The sequence below is a fragment of the Thalassophryne amazonica genome, chromosome 4 (assembly GCF_902500255.1).
Source record: "Thalassophryne amazonica chromosome 4, fThaAma1.1, whole genome shotgun sequence".
NCBI classification, from domain to species: domain Eukaryota; kingdom Metazoa; phylum Chordata; class Actinopteri; order Batrachoidiformes; family Batrachoididae; genus Thalassophryne; species Thalassophryne amazonica.
This window is the reverse complement of record NC_047106.1, coordinates 89867538-89885769: the sequence shown is the minus strand read 5'-3', so window position 1 is coordinate 89885769 and position 18232 is coordinate 89867538. Positions and strand designations below refer to the sequence as shown.

Below are 18232 nucleotides of genomic sequence, written 5' to 3'. Positions count from 1 at the left end.
GTGTACCTAATTTTGTTTTGGCCACCTCAACAACTGGCATACAGAGGGAGTGGCAGTTGCTGTGGCAGCCCAGCTCCTTCCAATGGTGTCAGATATAACCCCAGTCAATGAGTGTATTATGAGGCTCAGACTCAAGCATTTGATTTTGTCTCAGTCTACACTCCAACTGTGGTGAGTTATGTCTCACTGAGAGGTCTTTGATTCACAGTTTCACTTGGTGATTGACAGCTGTCCCAGAGGTTACACTTTGTCATAGAAGATTTCGATGCAACCACTGGCTCTGACAGGGCTGGCTATGAGCAATGGGAATACAATGGTCCTCATGGACCATAGATGTGAATGTGAGTGTGACTGAGTTTGTCTGGCTACATGTGGCCCTGTGATAGACTGGTGTCATATCCAGGGTGTACTTTGCCTGCCATCCAGTGTCTGATGGGATAGGCTCCAGACCCCTGTGACCGTTAATTGGAGTGAGAACAAAAAAACTCGTTCAAACCTTCATCGTATAAACCGGATACCCGGTTGAAACCATGGAGACTGCAAGGGCTGTGATTTTTCAATTTTCCACTTTCACTCATTTCTCTCCCATCATATTTGAATAGTTTTTTCAGTGCGCACGCCAATTACATTTCGATCATGGGTCAAATACATTTGGCAGAAAAGTCCACAAATATGACCAACTTTACAACACAAAGTCAGAAAAAGATGCTCAAATGACCCAGGAGGTTGATGATTGTATAAAGAAGTGGAGCTTATTGAGGGAAAAATTGATCCAGAAAAAGCCACTGTTCCTGCAGTAAATTGTAATAAGACAAATGCGATGGACAAGTTTAAAAGGGTCACGCCCACGTCAGCGTCATTGCATGACCATGGAGTTATTAAATCAGGCTTTAGGATTTTAAGGTACCGCTCCGCAGCGGGCTTAGAAAAAAGAGTGACTCAACCATATATAATCCTTTTAATGCACATACTGCCCGGCACTTATTTAAGGCAGGCATTTATTTTTTCAGACTAAGTTTTGACCTGGCCATTAAATGAGGCAGGCCTCTATTCAAGGCCAGGCGTTTAATCAAGGAAATGTGTAAGCCTAATTGGTGCTGAGGATTCCACGTAGATCATTCGGTGCCTCCTGACTGTAACTAATCTGTTACATACATATAATAGATCTTGCCCGTTTTATACATATAGCAGATTTCAAATTTTGAATGGACAAAATTCGCTGGTCCACCAGAATCCATTATATGTGAGTTTTACTACAGAAAATGAATGAATGAATGAATGAATGAATGGCCCTCATGGATCTCGTAACTGTGGCAAAAAGCTTTGGGCTCCTCCATTTTGCCAAAAGTCAGGGGCAACGAGTAGTAATGACAAACCGAGGCCTCCTGAAGTATTTGCTGATTTCCAGAGCACACTACAAAGATGATGGTATCCTTTAAAATGGTTTAAAGCAAACTGCAAAGATAACTTTCAAGAATAATTTTAACTATGCTACTCCCTTCTCCTGGAATAATTTACAGATTTTTGAATTGGTCATGTTCTCTTGCCAACTTTGTTTTTTTAATTGTATATTAACTGGATATTGCATTTTATTTCTTCTGCAGTGTGTGATAGTTGTGTTTTGTTTGTATCATGATTAATGTGTTAATATTGTTATGCTGGGTGTCAAAATCCAATCCATCATCCATGTCGTGACATCTGGGCAACGGATCAAGTAATAAGGGATTGCCAGCTGGGGTGACTTGTGGGCCCCGTGGATGCTATGGTAACCATGAAAGCCCATTGGGAATCTTGATTACAAGATGGCTAATGGGACTCTAATGAAGCAAGAAGTCCTCAACAGCAGATGGCGGAGGAGGTGATGGTTTGTAACCCAGTAGCTGTGAAGGTGGATGAAGGCTGCAGCAGGTCTTCAGACCCCAATCATCTGGCATTTCCCAACCATCGGACAAGGCTACAGCAGATCTGAGGTGGATCTGCATGTTGATTTGGGACAAAATTTACACCAGATGCTCTTCCTGACACAACTCCACATTACATGGAAAGTGGGCAGGGGTGGCCTTGAACTAGGAACCTTTCCACTCTGGAAACAAGCACACTAACTGCTTGGAAAACACCCAGCCAAGACATTGGAGAAATAATGCCAGTAGATATAATATAGGCAGCATTAAATAAATCAATAACACTTACTGCTTTTCTTCCATCTATATTAAAACTGGATAAAGCAGTGCCTTGTGTTATGTGTCTGACGCAGCCCGGAGAACCGACCAGCGTTTGAAGGACCCAGTATAAAATAAGCAGAGCACGGTACAAAGGATAACAGAGTTTAATGAACATAACAGTGCTGTGAAAAATATAAAAGTGCGCGGTCTGGCGTGGTGGATTGCGGTGCGCTCCCAGCAGCGCTAACGGTCCGGAGCCAGAACTGGTTCGGACCCAAGGACCCCGCCGACACCCCCGAGGTGGCCGCGACAAACCGAGTCTGTGAAAGAAGGAATCATTATGTGAGTCCACACTCAACACACAGAGAGAACGCTCAAAGGTGCACAAACAGCAAACACTTCCTGGCTTAATTACTAATCAGCTTCCCACCCTGCAGGCATAGAACATCCAGTTCACAAACTCACTGCAGTGGAAGCTGATTTAAATGACCAACATACAGCTCAATATAATAAGGTGTGAGGGACACCACATTTACTGACTGTATAAATGTTAGTCACAAAATCTAACGTACCTCAGGAAGTGTGCTGACGAGCGTGAGACCTCACCCTCTCCTCTTTCACAGACCATGCATCAAACCTGGACGTTCTCTGCATCCACTGATGATGAGATGGCTCCCGAGACGACGATCTCACCCGTCTGGTCACAAGGTCGAGTCTCTGGCAAATACACACTGTGTACTCCAGTCTAAAATGCCACCATGTTCCAATCCATGTAGATGCACCACAGCTGTGAGTCCTGACGAGCCGCAGGTGATCAGGGTGAGGTCCTGATAAACTCAGCTACACAGCCACTCAGTCCCAAATGCAAGCCACCTGGAAGGAAAAACAAAAGACAGAAACAAAACGGCAGCCAGGCCCCCCAGCCATACAACAGTACCCCACCCTCACGGGAAGCCTCCCGGCGACCACACAAACCTGGCCCAGGAGAAACACCCCCCTCCAGGGACCATGGCTGGAAACCGTATCCGCATTCATCTTCCAACAGAATCTTCATCTACAGAACGGTAGATGTCTTCTCCTCTGGCTGCATCTTTGCCCTTGTTTCTATCAGTCAATTAGCACAGGTGTGGCCAGGAGTTCTTGAACCTGTGCGGTCAGCCTTTGTCCAACCATGTTCACAGTCTGATTAGTCATAAAACAAAAAAGACAAACACAAACAACCAAAACACCCCCCCCTCCCCCGAGGCCCGTTCCATCAAACCCCAGTAAGGGGAGAAAAGAAAAACAACCCAAACTTAAGCTAACAAATAAAAACACTAACACACCCCCCCCCCCCAACGACATGTAGGGACCAACACCCCCCAGAGGACATCCCACCAGCTCCAGGAGTAATAACCACAGCCGAGGTCCCTCTGGGATCCAACGTCACCCACGGGGACTCCCAGCGCCTCCCAGAGGACCATTCCATCAACCCCAGGAGACGCCTCCCCTCATGACCAACGGACCCAGCCCCGGCCGTCTATGGCTAGATGGACCCACAGCCCTTTCCCCCCCAGAGGACACCACAGTCAAACCCTGAGGGCGGAAACTGGGGGGAAAACAAAAGGAGAAAAAAAAAACATACAAACAAAACAACCCCAACCCCACCCCCTTGGCGCAGTGGAAACTGGAAGCACGTGTCACCAACCGTAACTATACCCCAGAAGCCAACCGGGAGGAGTGGAACAGCGGTTATGGCAGACGGCACAAAACGGCGCCACTCCTCCGACTTCTAAACCAGCCACGGGTATATCCCACTGCCCCAAACCTCAGCCATGCCGATGGCAGACGGCTCAAAGGCGTGCTGAAGCCGGAGGTGGAACAGGGAAACAACAAACAAAAACATCCCCCCCCCCCCAGGTGCAGAGGTTACCCGGGAAACGCCCAGCATAACCAAACTGCACCACTCCAGCAACGCCGACACTACGGCTCACACGGCTGGAGCCAGAGGAGAAGAGAGGGAACAAAAGAAAACACCCCAAACCCCCCCCCTCCCCTCCCGGGTGCAGAGGTTACCTGGGAAGCGCCCAGCATAACCAAACTGCACCACTCCAGCAACGCCGACTCTACGACTCACCCGGCTGGAGTCAGAGGAGAAGAGAGGGCATAACAATAAAAAAAAAAAAAAAAACCCAATTACCCCCCCATGACCCCCCAGGGGACCGTCCTATCAAACCCTGGGAGGTGAAACTGAAAGAAATAAAAAGAAAGACTAACAGACTAACATAAGGTTGCTTGGGTCCTTTTTTTTTTTTTGACAGAACTGCAGGGTCACGACCCCAGACACTAAATAGTGTACAAATAAAAACCCCACACAAAAACCAACTCAAAAAACACCCACACAAAATAAACACACACAAAACTAATAAGTGATTTATACCGTCAAGCTCAAACAAATGGAACACACCTGTTCCAACTTAAGAGCTTGACGGTAATGTGACTCAGTCACCAAAAGAGGGAGCCAAAGTGCTAAAAATGAAAAACCCCCTTTGGTGACAGAAAATAATTCATGCTGCTTTTCCTGTGAGCAGCACACAACCAAAAATGTGATTCAACTAAATAACACCGGAGCTGACACAACAGACGCAGTAGTTATCTTCATCCGGGGAAACGGGGCTACAAATGTCACACGGGAAGCACAGCGACCCGTGCCACAGAGCTCCGCCATGCGCGTGCACCCATTACAGACACTCTTGCAGCTCCCGTTTAAACCTCTTATCCGGTCGGAGCGTGACGCGAAGCCGTCGCCAGTCACACTCCACCACGACCCTCGGATAAGGCACACACAGGAACACGGCTGCATGAGCGCCCAAATCAGTATTCAGTAATGGGTTCTCCAACGCGCACCATCCGGGCGGAGAGCACCCGCAACTGATCCGGATAACTTCTGAACATCTGCTGCCGCCTTCCCGGCGCGTTACCGTCTCTGCTACCGCTGGGTCTGTGATGTTTGGCCAGAGACTACTGTTATGTGTCAGACGCAGCCCGGAGAACCGACCAGCGTTTGAAGGACCCAGTATAAAATAAGCAGAGCACGGTACAAAGGATAACAGAGTTTAATGAACATAACAGTGCTGTGAAAAATATAAAAGTGCGCGGTCTGGCGTGGTGGATTGCGGTGCACTCCCAGCAGCGCTAACGGTCCGGAGCCAGAACTGGTTCGGACCCAAGGACCCCGCCGACACCCCCCAGGTGGCCGCGACAAACCGAGTCTGTGAAAGAAGGAATCATTATGTGAGTCCACACTCAACACACAGAGAGAACGCTCAAAGGTGCACAAACAGCAAACACTTCCTGGCTTAATTACTAATCAGCTTCCCACCCTGCAGGCATAGAACATCCAGTTCACAAACTCACTGCAGCGGAAGCTGATTTAAACGACCAACATACAGCTCAATATAATAAGGTGTGAGGGACACCACATTTACTGACTGTATAAATGTTAGTCACAAAATCTAACGTACCTCAGGAAGTGTGCTGACGAGCGTGAGACCTCACCCTCTCCTCTTTCACAGACCATGCATCAAACCTGGACGTTCTCTGCATCCACTGATGATGAGATGGCTCCCGAGACGACGATCTCACCCGTCTGGTCACAAGGTCGAGTCTCTGGCAAATACACACTGTGTACTCCAGTCTTAAATGCCACCATGTTCCAATCCATGTAGATGCACCACAGCTGTGAGTCCTGACGAGCCGCAGGTGATCAGGGTGAGGTCCTGATAAACTCAGCTACACAGCCACTCAGTCCCAAATGCAAGCCACCTGGAAGGAAAAACAAAAGACAGAAACAAAAAGGCAGCCAGGCCCCCCAGCCATACAACACCTTGCATCTTCTACGGCTGATTCAATTTCATTTTGCACTTATGGTCTTTAACACATGCAAAATCCTCATTTATGTAATGCTGTCTATGTCAGGTTACTGCCCCTATAACTGGCACATTTACTCTTAGCAAATCACCCACAAAATTGTCTCCACCCCAAAATGCAAAAGGTTGCATGGCCCATTCAATTTGCACTTGTTACAGGATCTTCATAAATCAGGCCCTACATGTTTTGCTCACTTAAAGTTCAGGAAACAAACAGAATTGTTTGTAAGTGTTGAAAATGCCTGACATCCAAACTGCATAGGTTGGTTTGGGATCAGTGATTGCATATTTATTAAAAATGCATTTCCAGCCCATATAATGTTATTGGTTTCTACATCTTTGAAAAATGTTGCCTTGGCTACTTCATAAAGTAAAAACCAGATGGTAATAATTAGCTGCCCATTTATGTCGAAACCTGATTAATAGCACTTTCTTACAAAGAGTCAAAGCTGAATTTGAGATGTTCTTGTTGACAGTGAGGCAATGACAGTCTCATTGAGAATGATTAGGTTGAACAGTTCCTTTAAATTGAAGCATTTCAAAGAATCAAAGAGAATTTCCCTGCTGCAGTATCTTCATCTCTGGCTTCATACTCAGCATCTCTATCTGGTAGAGGTGGGCGATACTGGGAATTTTGGTATTGATCCGATACCAAGTAAATACAGACCCAGTATCGACGATATCGATACCGATACCTTTTCATATTTAAGCTTCATAGATCCAAAGGATCCAAAAGACCTAGGATAGAATTTCACCAAACATTGTATGTTACAACAAAATACTTTATTATCACAATCAACATTTTTGTTTAAAAAATATCACTCAACACAACTTAAAACAAAATCTCCTGAGGTAGAGGGCTGACAAACCACAATACAACAAAATTAACATACCACAACAAATATTGTAAACAGTTTCAAACTTATTCTGTTTTTCAAGTTGAACAATAAAATAATACAAAAAATAAGGACTTTCTTCCCTTCAGTGCACTGCTCTACATTGTTTCTTAAATAAAGAGTGTAAAAAAACAGAACTTAAAGCAAATTAAAACAATCTTTTGAGGTTAGAAGGCTGACAAACCACAATAGAGAAAAACTAACACACCACAACAAATATTGTAAACAATTTCAAACTTGTTCTTTTTTTCAAGTCGAACAATACAAGAAAATAATACAAAGAATAAGGAATTTTCCTCCCTTCAGTGCACTTCTGAGCCTACCTGCATGGCTGTTGGCTGGCACCGCTGAGCCACGTGACGGCGCAACAACAAAAGACCAGAGGGGGGAGGGTGCGCTGCTCTGTGTTGTGTGACACAGCACAGCGCTGCTCTTACAGACAGAGAGCAGACTTTGATGAATCTGCTGTCGCTCCTTTTTCCACTCACACCTCGCTGCAGGTGTCTTTTTCCGAGTGAAGAACACAGTTATGGGTAGTTGTTGGTGCTCTTTTTTCTTCTGGGCGAGAAGATTCTTATAAACAGACACGCAGAACACAATGAGCATACTCTCCCTTCGTGGTGCCGCAACAGGTGTCCCGTCATCTCGACAGAACACCGGCCTGCTTAATGAGGACGCAGAGCACAATGCGCTGTAAAAAAAAAAAAAAAAAAAAAAGCATGCAAAATTGGACTAAAAAAATCCGCGAAACTGTGAGGCGCTTTATTTTCCAGTATTTCTTTTTCTTTCTTTTTTATTTTTATTTTTGATAACTCTCACATCCGAGGGGGCGAGGTTGATGATGTGAGGGGGCGTCGCCCCCAAACGCCCCCTCGTGGCCCCGGGTCCGGTCAGTGCATGTGGGAGAGAAAAAAAGCTTGAGTATCAATCTTTTTACATGAGGATCGTTCAATATCAATACCAGCATTGGTATCGATATTATCGATATTAGGATCGATCCACCCATCTCTACTATCTGGTTGATGTTAATAGAAGCAAACTGGCACCACTCTGTGAGAACATTCATAGAATTCTCGAGGTTGGCGCTACGTCACTTTGGTAAAGTGGCCAATCCAAAGGTGAGAATTCGTACTTCCATGAATGGCCGTGTGGTGAAAACACACTTGGTCTGTATGCTGTTCTATTGAAATCAGCTGGTTTGCTTTGTCTCTAACTTGCTCCTAACAGCCAGCTGACAGCTGTCATTGCCTGGAACAATGACATTTTTACACCGAGCTGACCTGAAATGAACTATTGCACATTAAATTGACTTTATTGACAAGTCTGACCCCTTTGAAAAGTGACCAAATTACATGTATTTGTATTGCTTTTGGCAGTGTGTTCACCAACAAAACCCGCCCCTAGACGTTAAATGCCCATATGACCGGCCCTGAGAATGGCAAGTGCAGTGAGGCCTTTGTCAGTGGGCGGAGTTAGCTTGATCTAGTAATCTTGTTTAGGTTTTGAGGCTAATTGGCTCTTTCTTTCTTCCTTTGTACATTTCTCATTTGTTCATGTGTGTGTCCTTCCTCCCACCCAGGGAAACAGGGATGAAGGGTCAGATCCTGGTTAATGGGAAACCCAGGGACTTGAGGACATTCAGGAAAATGTCATGCTACATTATGCAGGAAGACATGCTGCTGCCGCACCTCACTGCAAAAGAGGCCATGATGGTAATTATAACATCTTAAATTCATTCAGTCAGTCATGTGACAGAATCCACAGCAGAAAAAAGCACAATGACTGCATGGAGATAGTCCTAAAAAGATAATTACTGTGCCAGGGTTGACCTTACGTTTTCAAGGAGACTCCTACCTACTGGCTTCGGTGTACTTGTGCAGATGTAGGTAGCTGTTACATTACATGGTTATGTTGTAAATTTTGTCTTTGCTGCAGGTGTCAGCTCACTTGAAACTGGATGACACGATGGAAGTGAAGAAAGAACTGGTAAGCAAAGCATTTACATGATGATCATTGTTCAGCCAATCATAAGGAAAGACTGCTTTCTCTTTGCTCCATGAACACGCTTATTTGTCATGAATGTTGATGGACTTGCATCCAGGATGGTGTATTTGTCCCAAATGTTCCAGAGTGGTTGCTACCGGCATAGAGTATTTGCCATCGTTCTTTTTGCACTGGATCATTAACTATATTCTTTCAGCTTGTCCTGGACTGCTTGTAAGACATAAATTACTGTGCCCTCACACCTGGTATTTCACACATTGTAATTTGTTTATGCTATTTCAAATACTAAATAAATAAATAAAAATAGAATTTCTAAAATTATCTTCCTGAAGTCTTGGAGTCAAGGGTATAATTGGCTATTTTTGACTACTTTTGCTTTCACCTTCATAATACTATGTAACACAATTTTTGTTCCTGGCTTCTAAGTGTTATATTTCAACTGGTTATGTCTAAAGTCTATGAAAAAATGACTACATTTAGCACAAACTTTGATTTTTTTTTTTTTTTTACGTTCTAGAAAGTTCTAAAAGTTTCTTGAAATTTCTAGATAATTCTGGAAACTTCTAGAACATTCTGGACAGTTCTAGCAGTTAAAGAATATTCTAGAAGACTACTCAGTAGTAGTGAAGGCGAATCGAGAATATTCTTGAAAACAGACAGATTTCAAAATGTCATTGTCCTGATCACAGAAGCAAAGTTTCTGTGGAATAACAGCTATTTTCTATTTATTTAAGGCATAACAGGTTAGGAAAACACACTGTGTACCCAGGAACAAAACAAAAATAAAAATTTGTTACATAGTGTAATTTATAAATAGTGGTTAGAAAGAGTGGACGTACAAGAATAATCCTCCTCCTGGATGTACACCAGGAAGTAATGAACTGACATGGATGACTTTCCTTCCTTTTATTTTTTACATGAATGACCTGATGTGCTCATACCATGAACACAGCCGGCTCCACGTGTAACCTCTGTCCAGCACACACTAAAGTGCTGCTGACAACGTTGCAAAGGTGATATGTGTTTTTTAATTATTACCATGCGAGGAGAGCCCGCCAATGCACGCATCTTACCGTGGCATTTCATTAGGTGATATCCTACTTGGCACAATATATGTTGTCCAGCTGTGACTTACGAGGACACAGTGCTCAACAGCTGCTGCTGGCGCGGACACACCCGCCTCTGCAGACCAACTCAGCTCACAGAAAAAAGTCTCACACTGTGTTCCTTTGTTCTGTCATTATTTATCTTATATATTTGTTATGTAAATATGTACGTAGTTACTGTTGTAATTTCTCCTGCCTCTCAGTGTTCTCTGTGTTTTTAATTTAACACATTGTGTGCATGGACTCACTATCAGTTCCAGCTGACAATGAGTCACTAGCCAGTGATCAGCTGAAACTCCTCATGTGTCCACAGCGCTATGAGCAAAGCGATCACACATGAATGAGTTCACACCTTTCCCCTTATCATATATATGTTTTATTTGTTTTCCTCTCTGTCTGTCGTGTGGACTACAACTTACACGGTGGAAGTGACAGCCTCGCCAGCTGGCTGATAAAGTTCACACCGTGCTGTGCATGCTCAGACATTGCTGGCCAGTCCCCATGTGATCTTGTCTGTACATAATTATCAGCATGTCATGAGAGCCCGCCCACACATGTGCATTGCGTGGATTGTGGACAGCTGATGTTGTTCATGGCACGATATGTTCTCCAGCTGAGTTGCGAGTCGACAGCGGTCAGCTTTTCCAGCTGGGCATTGCAGCCGTCCAGATGCACACTGCATTAGACAGCGATCGCACTCCAGGCACCTAAGCTGCACCTGAAAATGATGGTTTGGGGGGGGGGGCACATTCGCACGCCATTTGTGTTGTGGAGGGAGGGGTGCGCACACTTGCATGCCTTTTGTGTTGCTTGGTAATGGCACACTTGTGGGGCACTTAGAAAATGTGGGGCCATTCACACAACCAGCTCAAATGTAGTCACCTCCACCAGACTCTCGCGCCGGCTGCGTGAATAGCCCCGCCTTTTCAAAGTGCCCCATGAGTGGTGTTGGATCTTCGTGGGTGACACGTGGACTTTGGTTGACTCGGGCTGAGAGTGGATCAAATGGCCATTCATCCATGATTCGCTGACATTTGGCCACTGGTGTGAAGGCTGCCTTGATCACGCGATTCAGCCACAGGACAACATGGCCTGCAGCTCCTCCGCCACGTTCGACATGCCGTGCGAATGCTGTGAACACGATCAGATGGCAGTGCGACTTTATCTTTCCCGCCATTTGAATGGTTTTCCGCTGTGAGCGGCATGTGCTGTGCCCGAATGGTTGCGACCACTGCTGTACAAGGCCTTCGAGGCGGCTCCGATTTTTCATGAGTGGTATACAATTCCTCCTTCATGCGCTAGTCGGTGTCAATCGTGTTTTGTGTGAAGGGGCCCTCAGAATAATCATTTTCTATTAACCATTAATCACAGAAAACATTTTTTTCCTTTGCACAGGTAATGAGATTCTGACTGCCTTGGGACTCCTTGAGTGTGCTCACACTCGTACCAGCTCACTTTCAGGTGGACAGTGTAAACGACTGGCCATTGCCCTCGAGCTGGTCAACAATCCACCAGTTATGTTCTTTGATGAGCCAACCAGGTGAGGCAGACAGACAGTAATCATAGTCAAATATAAACTGCAAGCCAAATCAGATTTGATGCACTTTATTCACTTTTACTTAAAGGGCTCTATCTTGAGGGTGGCACAAATGCATTTGGGAGCATGTCCTTTCACACACACAGCTATTTATGAAGTGAGACACATCAAGCATGCCTGTGGATATTCTGGTGTGCAGTATTTCTTAGTTTGTTTATTGTTCATTTTGTTCTCCCCCAGTTTTCCCCTCTCACAGTGAACTGATGATTTGTAGTTGTCGTTTTCCTCAGAGCAAGCTTGTGGTTTCTCTGTGTAGTTTTGGTGTCCTTTCATCACTCCTGAGTTGTTCCTCATGTCAGTGTATTAACCTCTGTGCTTCCTCTAGTGTTGTGTTTGTTTTTTTAAATAAGCTGTCTGGCAACTTCTCTGTGTTATTTCCTATAATGTGCAGGGTAATGTTCTGGTGTCCCTTACGTTTTTCTTTCAGTTTGACTCTTGTCACTCTTGGTTTTCTCCCCTGAGTTTTCATAACTTTTGTGATCTTTCTCATGCTCTTTCATTGATCATAGTTTAATATTTATTTCCTTGTGATTCTGGTCCTTTGTTGTGATCCATTGTCATCACTTCCTCATGTGGCGCTCTTTCCAGATTTTAGTCCTTCATACTTCCTCAATTACTGGGTAAGCCTCCTTTAAAAAGGCACTCCTTTTGATGTGTCCTCTGCCAGGTCACCATGAGTCCATCCCAAATTTTGTCCTCATCTTCCCAGTGTTTCCTTATATTATTCTGTTTCCTAGTGAGTTTTATTTCCAGTGTTCCTACAGGTGTTCCTGCATGAACATCTCCATTCTTCCTGTTATTTCTATATTTAGATCTTTGCAATGCATTTTGACTTCTGAGTTTGCCTAACAGACACTGGTATAGTTGTTAGGGAGTATTCCCAGTGTTAGCTATTCTCAAGTTTTGACTGTTGCTACATATTGCAACCTAAAGGTGCCCTGACACTTGCACGACTTTGATCTGTGCACTTGCACGCACATCGTCGTGACGATGTCCACCTGATGTGTTCCCAGCAGGATGCCATGCTTTGTTCCACTGGCTGCCCTGCATTGTGGATGCTGCATATATAAAATCATGATTTTGTAGCAGATTAATCATTTTTTCTCAGAGTTGGCCATTGAAAACACTTCTAATCACTTCCAGAATCACAGAGAACCACTCCAGCAGCAGATTTTTTTCTCTCTCTCTCTCTCATGGAGAAAGGAACCATCTAAAAAGATAATTGTCATGTTTATATTGTAATGGCTTGGTAAAACAGTTGCATGTTCCTCCCTTCTTGTGTGCAGCTGTAAAAGTATGTTTATGATAGATTTAACATCTTGTTATAATCGTTCAGACAAGCTGCGCTGTGATGCGGTGTGCTGACGCAATCACTTGCACTCACACACAGTGTTTTTAATTGTTTGCGCAATGTTCATGTGAAGTTCACGTAATTAATGCGTGATGGATATTTTGAACATTTTAAAATTTTCTCTGCACATTTGCACACAGTTTACAATGGTTTACAATGAGTTTGAGCTGAGTTTATTCTCATGCACGGCAGAGTGTGTGCAAGTGCATGGATCAAAGTCGTGCAAGTGTCAGGGCACCTTTAGAGTTTTGCTTAACATTTTAAGGACACCGTAGCTATTTTCATCTCATGATCCCCTTGAAGATTATTAGTGCTCCAATGATTACTAACTTGTGACTTTTGTTGTGTATCTTGACTCAACTTGACATCTCAAGGACTTTTCACTTGAATATTGTTTATCCTCCTGCTGTGTTCTTGGAAAGACTGTTGCTAATATCCTGTGTTTGTGAATACTGAACTCTGTTGCATTGGACACTCAACCTTTGTATTCCTGTGTTCAATTTTCTATTTCAATTTGTTCATTTATATAGCGCCAAATCACAACAGAGTTGCCTCAAGGCGCTTCACACAAGTAAGGTCTAACCTTACTAACCCCCAGAGCAACAGTGGTAAGGAAAAACTCCCTCTGAGGAAGAAACCTCAAGCAGACCAGACTCAAAGGGGTCACCCTCTGCTTGGGCCATGCTACAGACATAAATTACAGAACAATTCACAAAACAAATATACAGGAAATGCTGTTTGTGCACAGGAAGGGAGGGTCGCCAGCAGAAATACAACTCCCATCTTTGGATGGAGCTGCACCTTAAACAGAGAGAAAAAAACAGAATCAGGCATCAGAAAGACAAGACATACTATATAATTTGGCAGCATTAATCAACAAGAAAAACAGAAGAAATACTAAGGTGATCGCCGGCCACTAGCCTAAGCTTCACTAAAAGACCCAGAATTTAGGTAAAGCTGAGGCTGCGAAACGCTCCGTTTCCTAATAAAATTAATTAAAAGAGTAAAAAGCGCAGAACTATACTATGCCAGTATGCTAGCCAGACGAAAGGAAAAAAGTGCTTCTTAAGTCTGGACTTAAGTCTCCACAGAATCTGACTGTTTTATTGACACAGGGAGATCATTCCACAGAACAGGGGCACGATAAGAGAAAGCTCTATGACCTGCAGACTTCTTATTCACCCTAAGGACACAAAGTAGTCCTGCACCCTGAGAAGGCAAAGCCCGGGCCGGTACGTAAGGTTTAATTAGGTCAGCTAAGTAGGGAGGTGCCAGTCCGTGAACAATTTTATAGACTAGTAGCAGAACCTTAAAATGTGATCTCACTGGGACAGGAAGCCAGTGAAGGGATGCCAAAATGGGTGTAATGTGGTCCAAATTTCTGCTTTGTGTCAAAGTCTGGCTGCAGCATTTTGAACCAATTGGAGACCCCTAATGCTAGACTGCGGTAAACCAGAAAATAGAACATTGCAGTAGTCCAATCTAGAAGAGATAAACGCATGGATCAGGGTCTCAGCATCAGCCATAGACAGGATGGGACGAATCTTCGCTATATTTCGCAGGTGGAAGAAAGCAGTCCTAGTACTATTTCTAATGTGGAGGTCAAAGGACAATGTAGGATCAAAAATTACCCCATGTATGACACACGAGCCTAGGCTGAGCGTTAACTGGTCAAATTGATGCCGATGTCTCAAGAACCATCATTTCAGTCTTAGAGTATAAAAGTAGGAAGTTTCTAGACATCCAACTTCTCACTAATGCAAGGCAATCTTACCAGCACTTATCGGCATGTATAACTGAGTATCATCAGCATAGCAGTGAAAGGTAATCCCAAAATGCCATAATATGTGCCCAAGGGGTGCTATATAAAGGGAGACCCAAGCATGTTCTGGTCTGTAATAAACACTGCTTACCTTCACATAACATTGCTGTTTACTGTGAATGGGTTCACAGCCTGGTTTGTGACAGGTGCTGGGTGCAAATGGTTTGGATTTACTGTGTTTGTTAGGCAAGGGCATGTTGTAGTCTGGATATATTATCAACTAACCAGAGTGGCACCTGTCAGGCTATTTCAAATGAGAGTTCGAAGTAAACAGCAGTGTGGTATGCATACAGCAATGCAAGTGAAAGGATTTCTGTTGAGTTAATGGATTAGCACAAACCTGTCGGAGCACACAGCGGCCACCAAAACTCCCTGAGGTGAAGCAGCATATTCAAATTTTGTACTTTTTCAAAAGTGTTTGCTTTTATTTAATAGCTGTTTTCAATTTGGGCAGCGCAATTGCTAAATGATTTGTGCACTGTGAAGCAAGCAGAAGGTTAGCAGTTCAAGAGCCCCCCTGCCCATTCTCCATGTTATGTGGAGTTCCATTAGGAAGGATGAGCATATGGTGTAAAACGTGCCAAATCAACATGCAGATCTGATGTGGGGGACAAAAGGGAGTAGCCAGAGGAACTTACTTATGGTTGTTCTGAATTTCTTTTCATTGTGTGTATTTGTCCTATGGATTTCAGTGATACAGCATTAACTCGCAGAGCAGACTTTGTTATCATCTGCCTCTATGAGTGAATTGTCTGGAAATGCATGATGTTGTTCTGCTTGCCTCTAGTAGTCTATTAACTTTTCAACATTTCCTACTTTTTTACTCATGATTGCAACATCTGTATATTTATTCGGTATGATCTGTTGCAACAGCTCCTGAGCAAGAAAGAGAAAATGGGGGAACAATGGTCAGGAGACCTACAGTATGCATGAAGAGAGCAACCATCTCTTGCTAAAACAAGCTTTGAACAAGAGTAATCAAACATTATTTTGTAAGTGAGGATATTGGTGGCATGTTGACCAAGTGGTCAGCATACTTGCTTCAAAAAGCGAAGGTTTACATTCAAGACCTCCCATACCTATTCTCCATGTCATGTGGAGTTGTCTCCCATGTAAAATTTGTGGCAGGTCTATATGCAGTCTGCTGTCCCAAGTGTAAAGGGATGAGCCAAAAGAACTTACATTGTGATCTCTCTCTCTCTCTCTCTCTCTCTCTCTCTCTCTCTCTCTCTCTCTCTCTCTCTCTCTCTCTCTCTCTCTCTCGCTGCAGTGGTTTAGATAGTGTGTCATGCTACCAAGTGGTGTCCCTAATGCGCTCTCTGGCTCAGGGAGGACGGACAATCATCTGCACCATCCACCAACCAAGTGCCAAACTATTTGAGATGTTTGACAAGGTATATACTTGTATATTTATCAATAAATGTAGAAAACAATGGAGGGAAAAATGTTTCCTGCTGAATAATCTGGTCTTTTCACAGCTTTACATCCTGAGTCAGGGTCAGTGTATCTACAAAGGCTCAGTCCCTTACCTCATCCCATACCTTAAGACTGTAGGCCTTTACTGTCCGACCTACCACAACCCTGCAGACTACAGTACGTCCATTACAATTGATGTGTTTCTGTCGTAAATCTTGAACATGAGAACAAGTTGTTTCAACTCTTCTCATGTCTTTTGACTCTTATTCAGTCATTGAAGTGGCATCAGGAGAATGTGGAGATTTGAACCCTGTGTTGTTTGAGGCAGTCCGAGATGGAATCTGTGCATTAGAAGAGAAGAAAATGCAGTATGAGAACAATGGCTCATTGGTCTGTGCAACAGTGTGCCCTGTGGAGGAGGTACCTGATCTCTTCTGCTGATTTTAGAAATGTGATCAAGTACATTTATGGCCTTTTTTAAAAAAAATTAGCACTAAGAGTATCTGCCTTTTTCCATAGGATACCAGACATACAGAGAGCCGAACTTTTGCCACAAGCACACTAACACAGTTCTGCATCCTCTTCAAGAGAACCTTCATAACTATATGTCGAGACCAGGTCGGTAACAACGTTACTCTGAGAAATATGGGATATGCTACAGTATTCCAAACAAGTAAAGTCAGAATAGCTCACTACCACACATTCATTAATTTTCCAAACCTACTAATTCCAATTAAGGGTCATGGGGAGCTGGAACCTATGCCAGTGGTCATTGGGCCAGAAGCGAGGTACACCGTGGACAAGTCTCCAGTCCATGGCAAGGCCACATATAGACAAACAAACTCAATCGCACCTGCAGTCATGTTGGAGTTCCCAATTCAAATAACTTGCATATCTTTGAAAGTGGGAGGAAGGCGGAGCACCCAGAGGGAACACACAAACAAAGGAAGAATATACAAATTCTGCGTAGAAAGAACCAAATTGGAAGTGAACCCAGGACCTTCTCACTGTAATGCAACAGTGCTAATCACTACCACACACTGTTTTCAAACCACAGTACTGAGTACTGAGTTTCATTGTGGGTAAGGCTAAAGCATCTCCACCACCAATGTACATGCACAAAGTGACAATGGCTAAGGCTAATAGGTGTTTTCTGGATGACTACATATTTACAGCCATAAGAATTTGAAGAATAAGCCCAAATGAACTTGGTTTCAAAGTTGAATGACTCAAGGTTTTGGTTTAAAATAAATGAGGGAAGTAGGCCAATAAACAAAACATTTCCTCTGCAGTTATCCCATCTTAATTATAATTAGACACAACTTAACAACTTTGAGTACATGTAGTCCCAATCTGGGGAACTCCAGATCAAGACATACTGCCTTGATCAAAAGCAAATAAAGGTGCATAAATCAAATCAATTTTATTTATATAGCGCCAAATCACAACAAACAGTTGCCCCAAGGTGCTTTATATTTGCCTTTGCCTTCTTGCTCTCGGTCGAGACGGTCGCATTTTTCCTCCCTCCTCCCTCCTTATCTTTCCTGCTTCTGTAGCGTGTTGTCTGTGAGGCTGCCAGCTCTGCTCTTCTGGAAAACGGCAAAAATGGATCTGATCAAGTGGTCTCTGAGCGCAGTTGACACTATTTTTTCTACAAGACACTCGGGAGCGGAGGACCTGACCTGTCCTGCCGGGACACGTGGCGGGGTACGTGATGGATAGTTGGAAGAGGTGGCAAGTCATGTGCCTGTACACGTTGTCTGTGGAGGACGTTGAAGATGTCTATTTATTTGGAGCTGTGGTGACCAGGTTTCTGCTGTGTGGAGCGGCCATAGCACTGGTTTACCGGAAAATTAAGAAGGTGGAAGCGGCACTAATTGGCCCGTCCAGGCTGCCCCACGATTGATTCGATTGGAAGGGCAGTGTCAGCTCAGTCGGCGGGTGTTAACCGCACGTTGGAATCCATCTCG

General features: G+C 44.0%; 1 protein-coding gene across 2 annotated transcripts in view; it reads left to right on the top strand.

Moving 5' to 3' along the window:
* LOC117508472 (ATP-binding cassette sub-family G member 4-like) overlaps positions 1 to 18232 on the top strand; it is a 61532-nt gene that overhangs the window by 25103 nt on the left and 18197 nt on the right. For both annotated transcript variants that reach the window (XM_034168247.1, XM_034168246.1), the window contains 7 exons: positions 8546 to 8678; positions 8902 to 8955; positions 11474 to 11616; positions 16117 to 16240; positions 16325 to 16439; positions 16534 to 16682; positions 16782 to 16880. In XM_034168247.1, coding sequence (XP_034024138.1) covers positions 8546 to 8678; positions 8902 to 8955; positions 11474 to 11616; positions 16117 to 16240; positions 16325 to 16439; positions 16534 to 16682; positions 16782 to 16880 — 817 coding nt within the window. The remainder of the gene's footprint in view (positions 1 to 8545; positions 8679 to 8901; positions 8956 to 11473; positions 11617 to 16116; positions 16241 to 16324; positions 16440 to 16533; positions 16683 to 16781; positions 16881 to 18232) is intronic.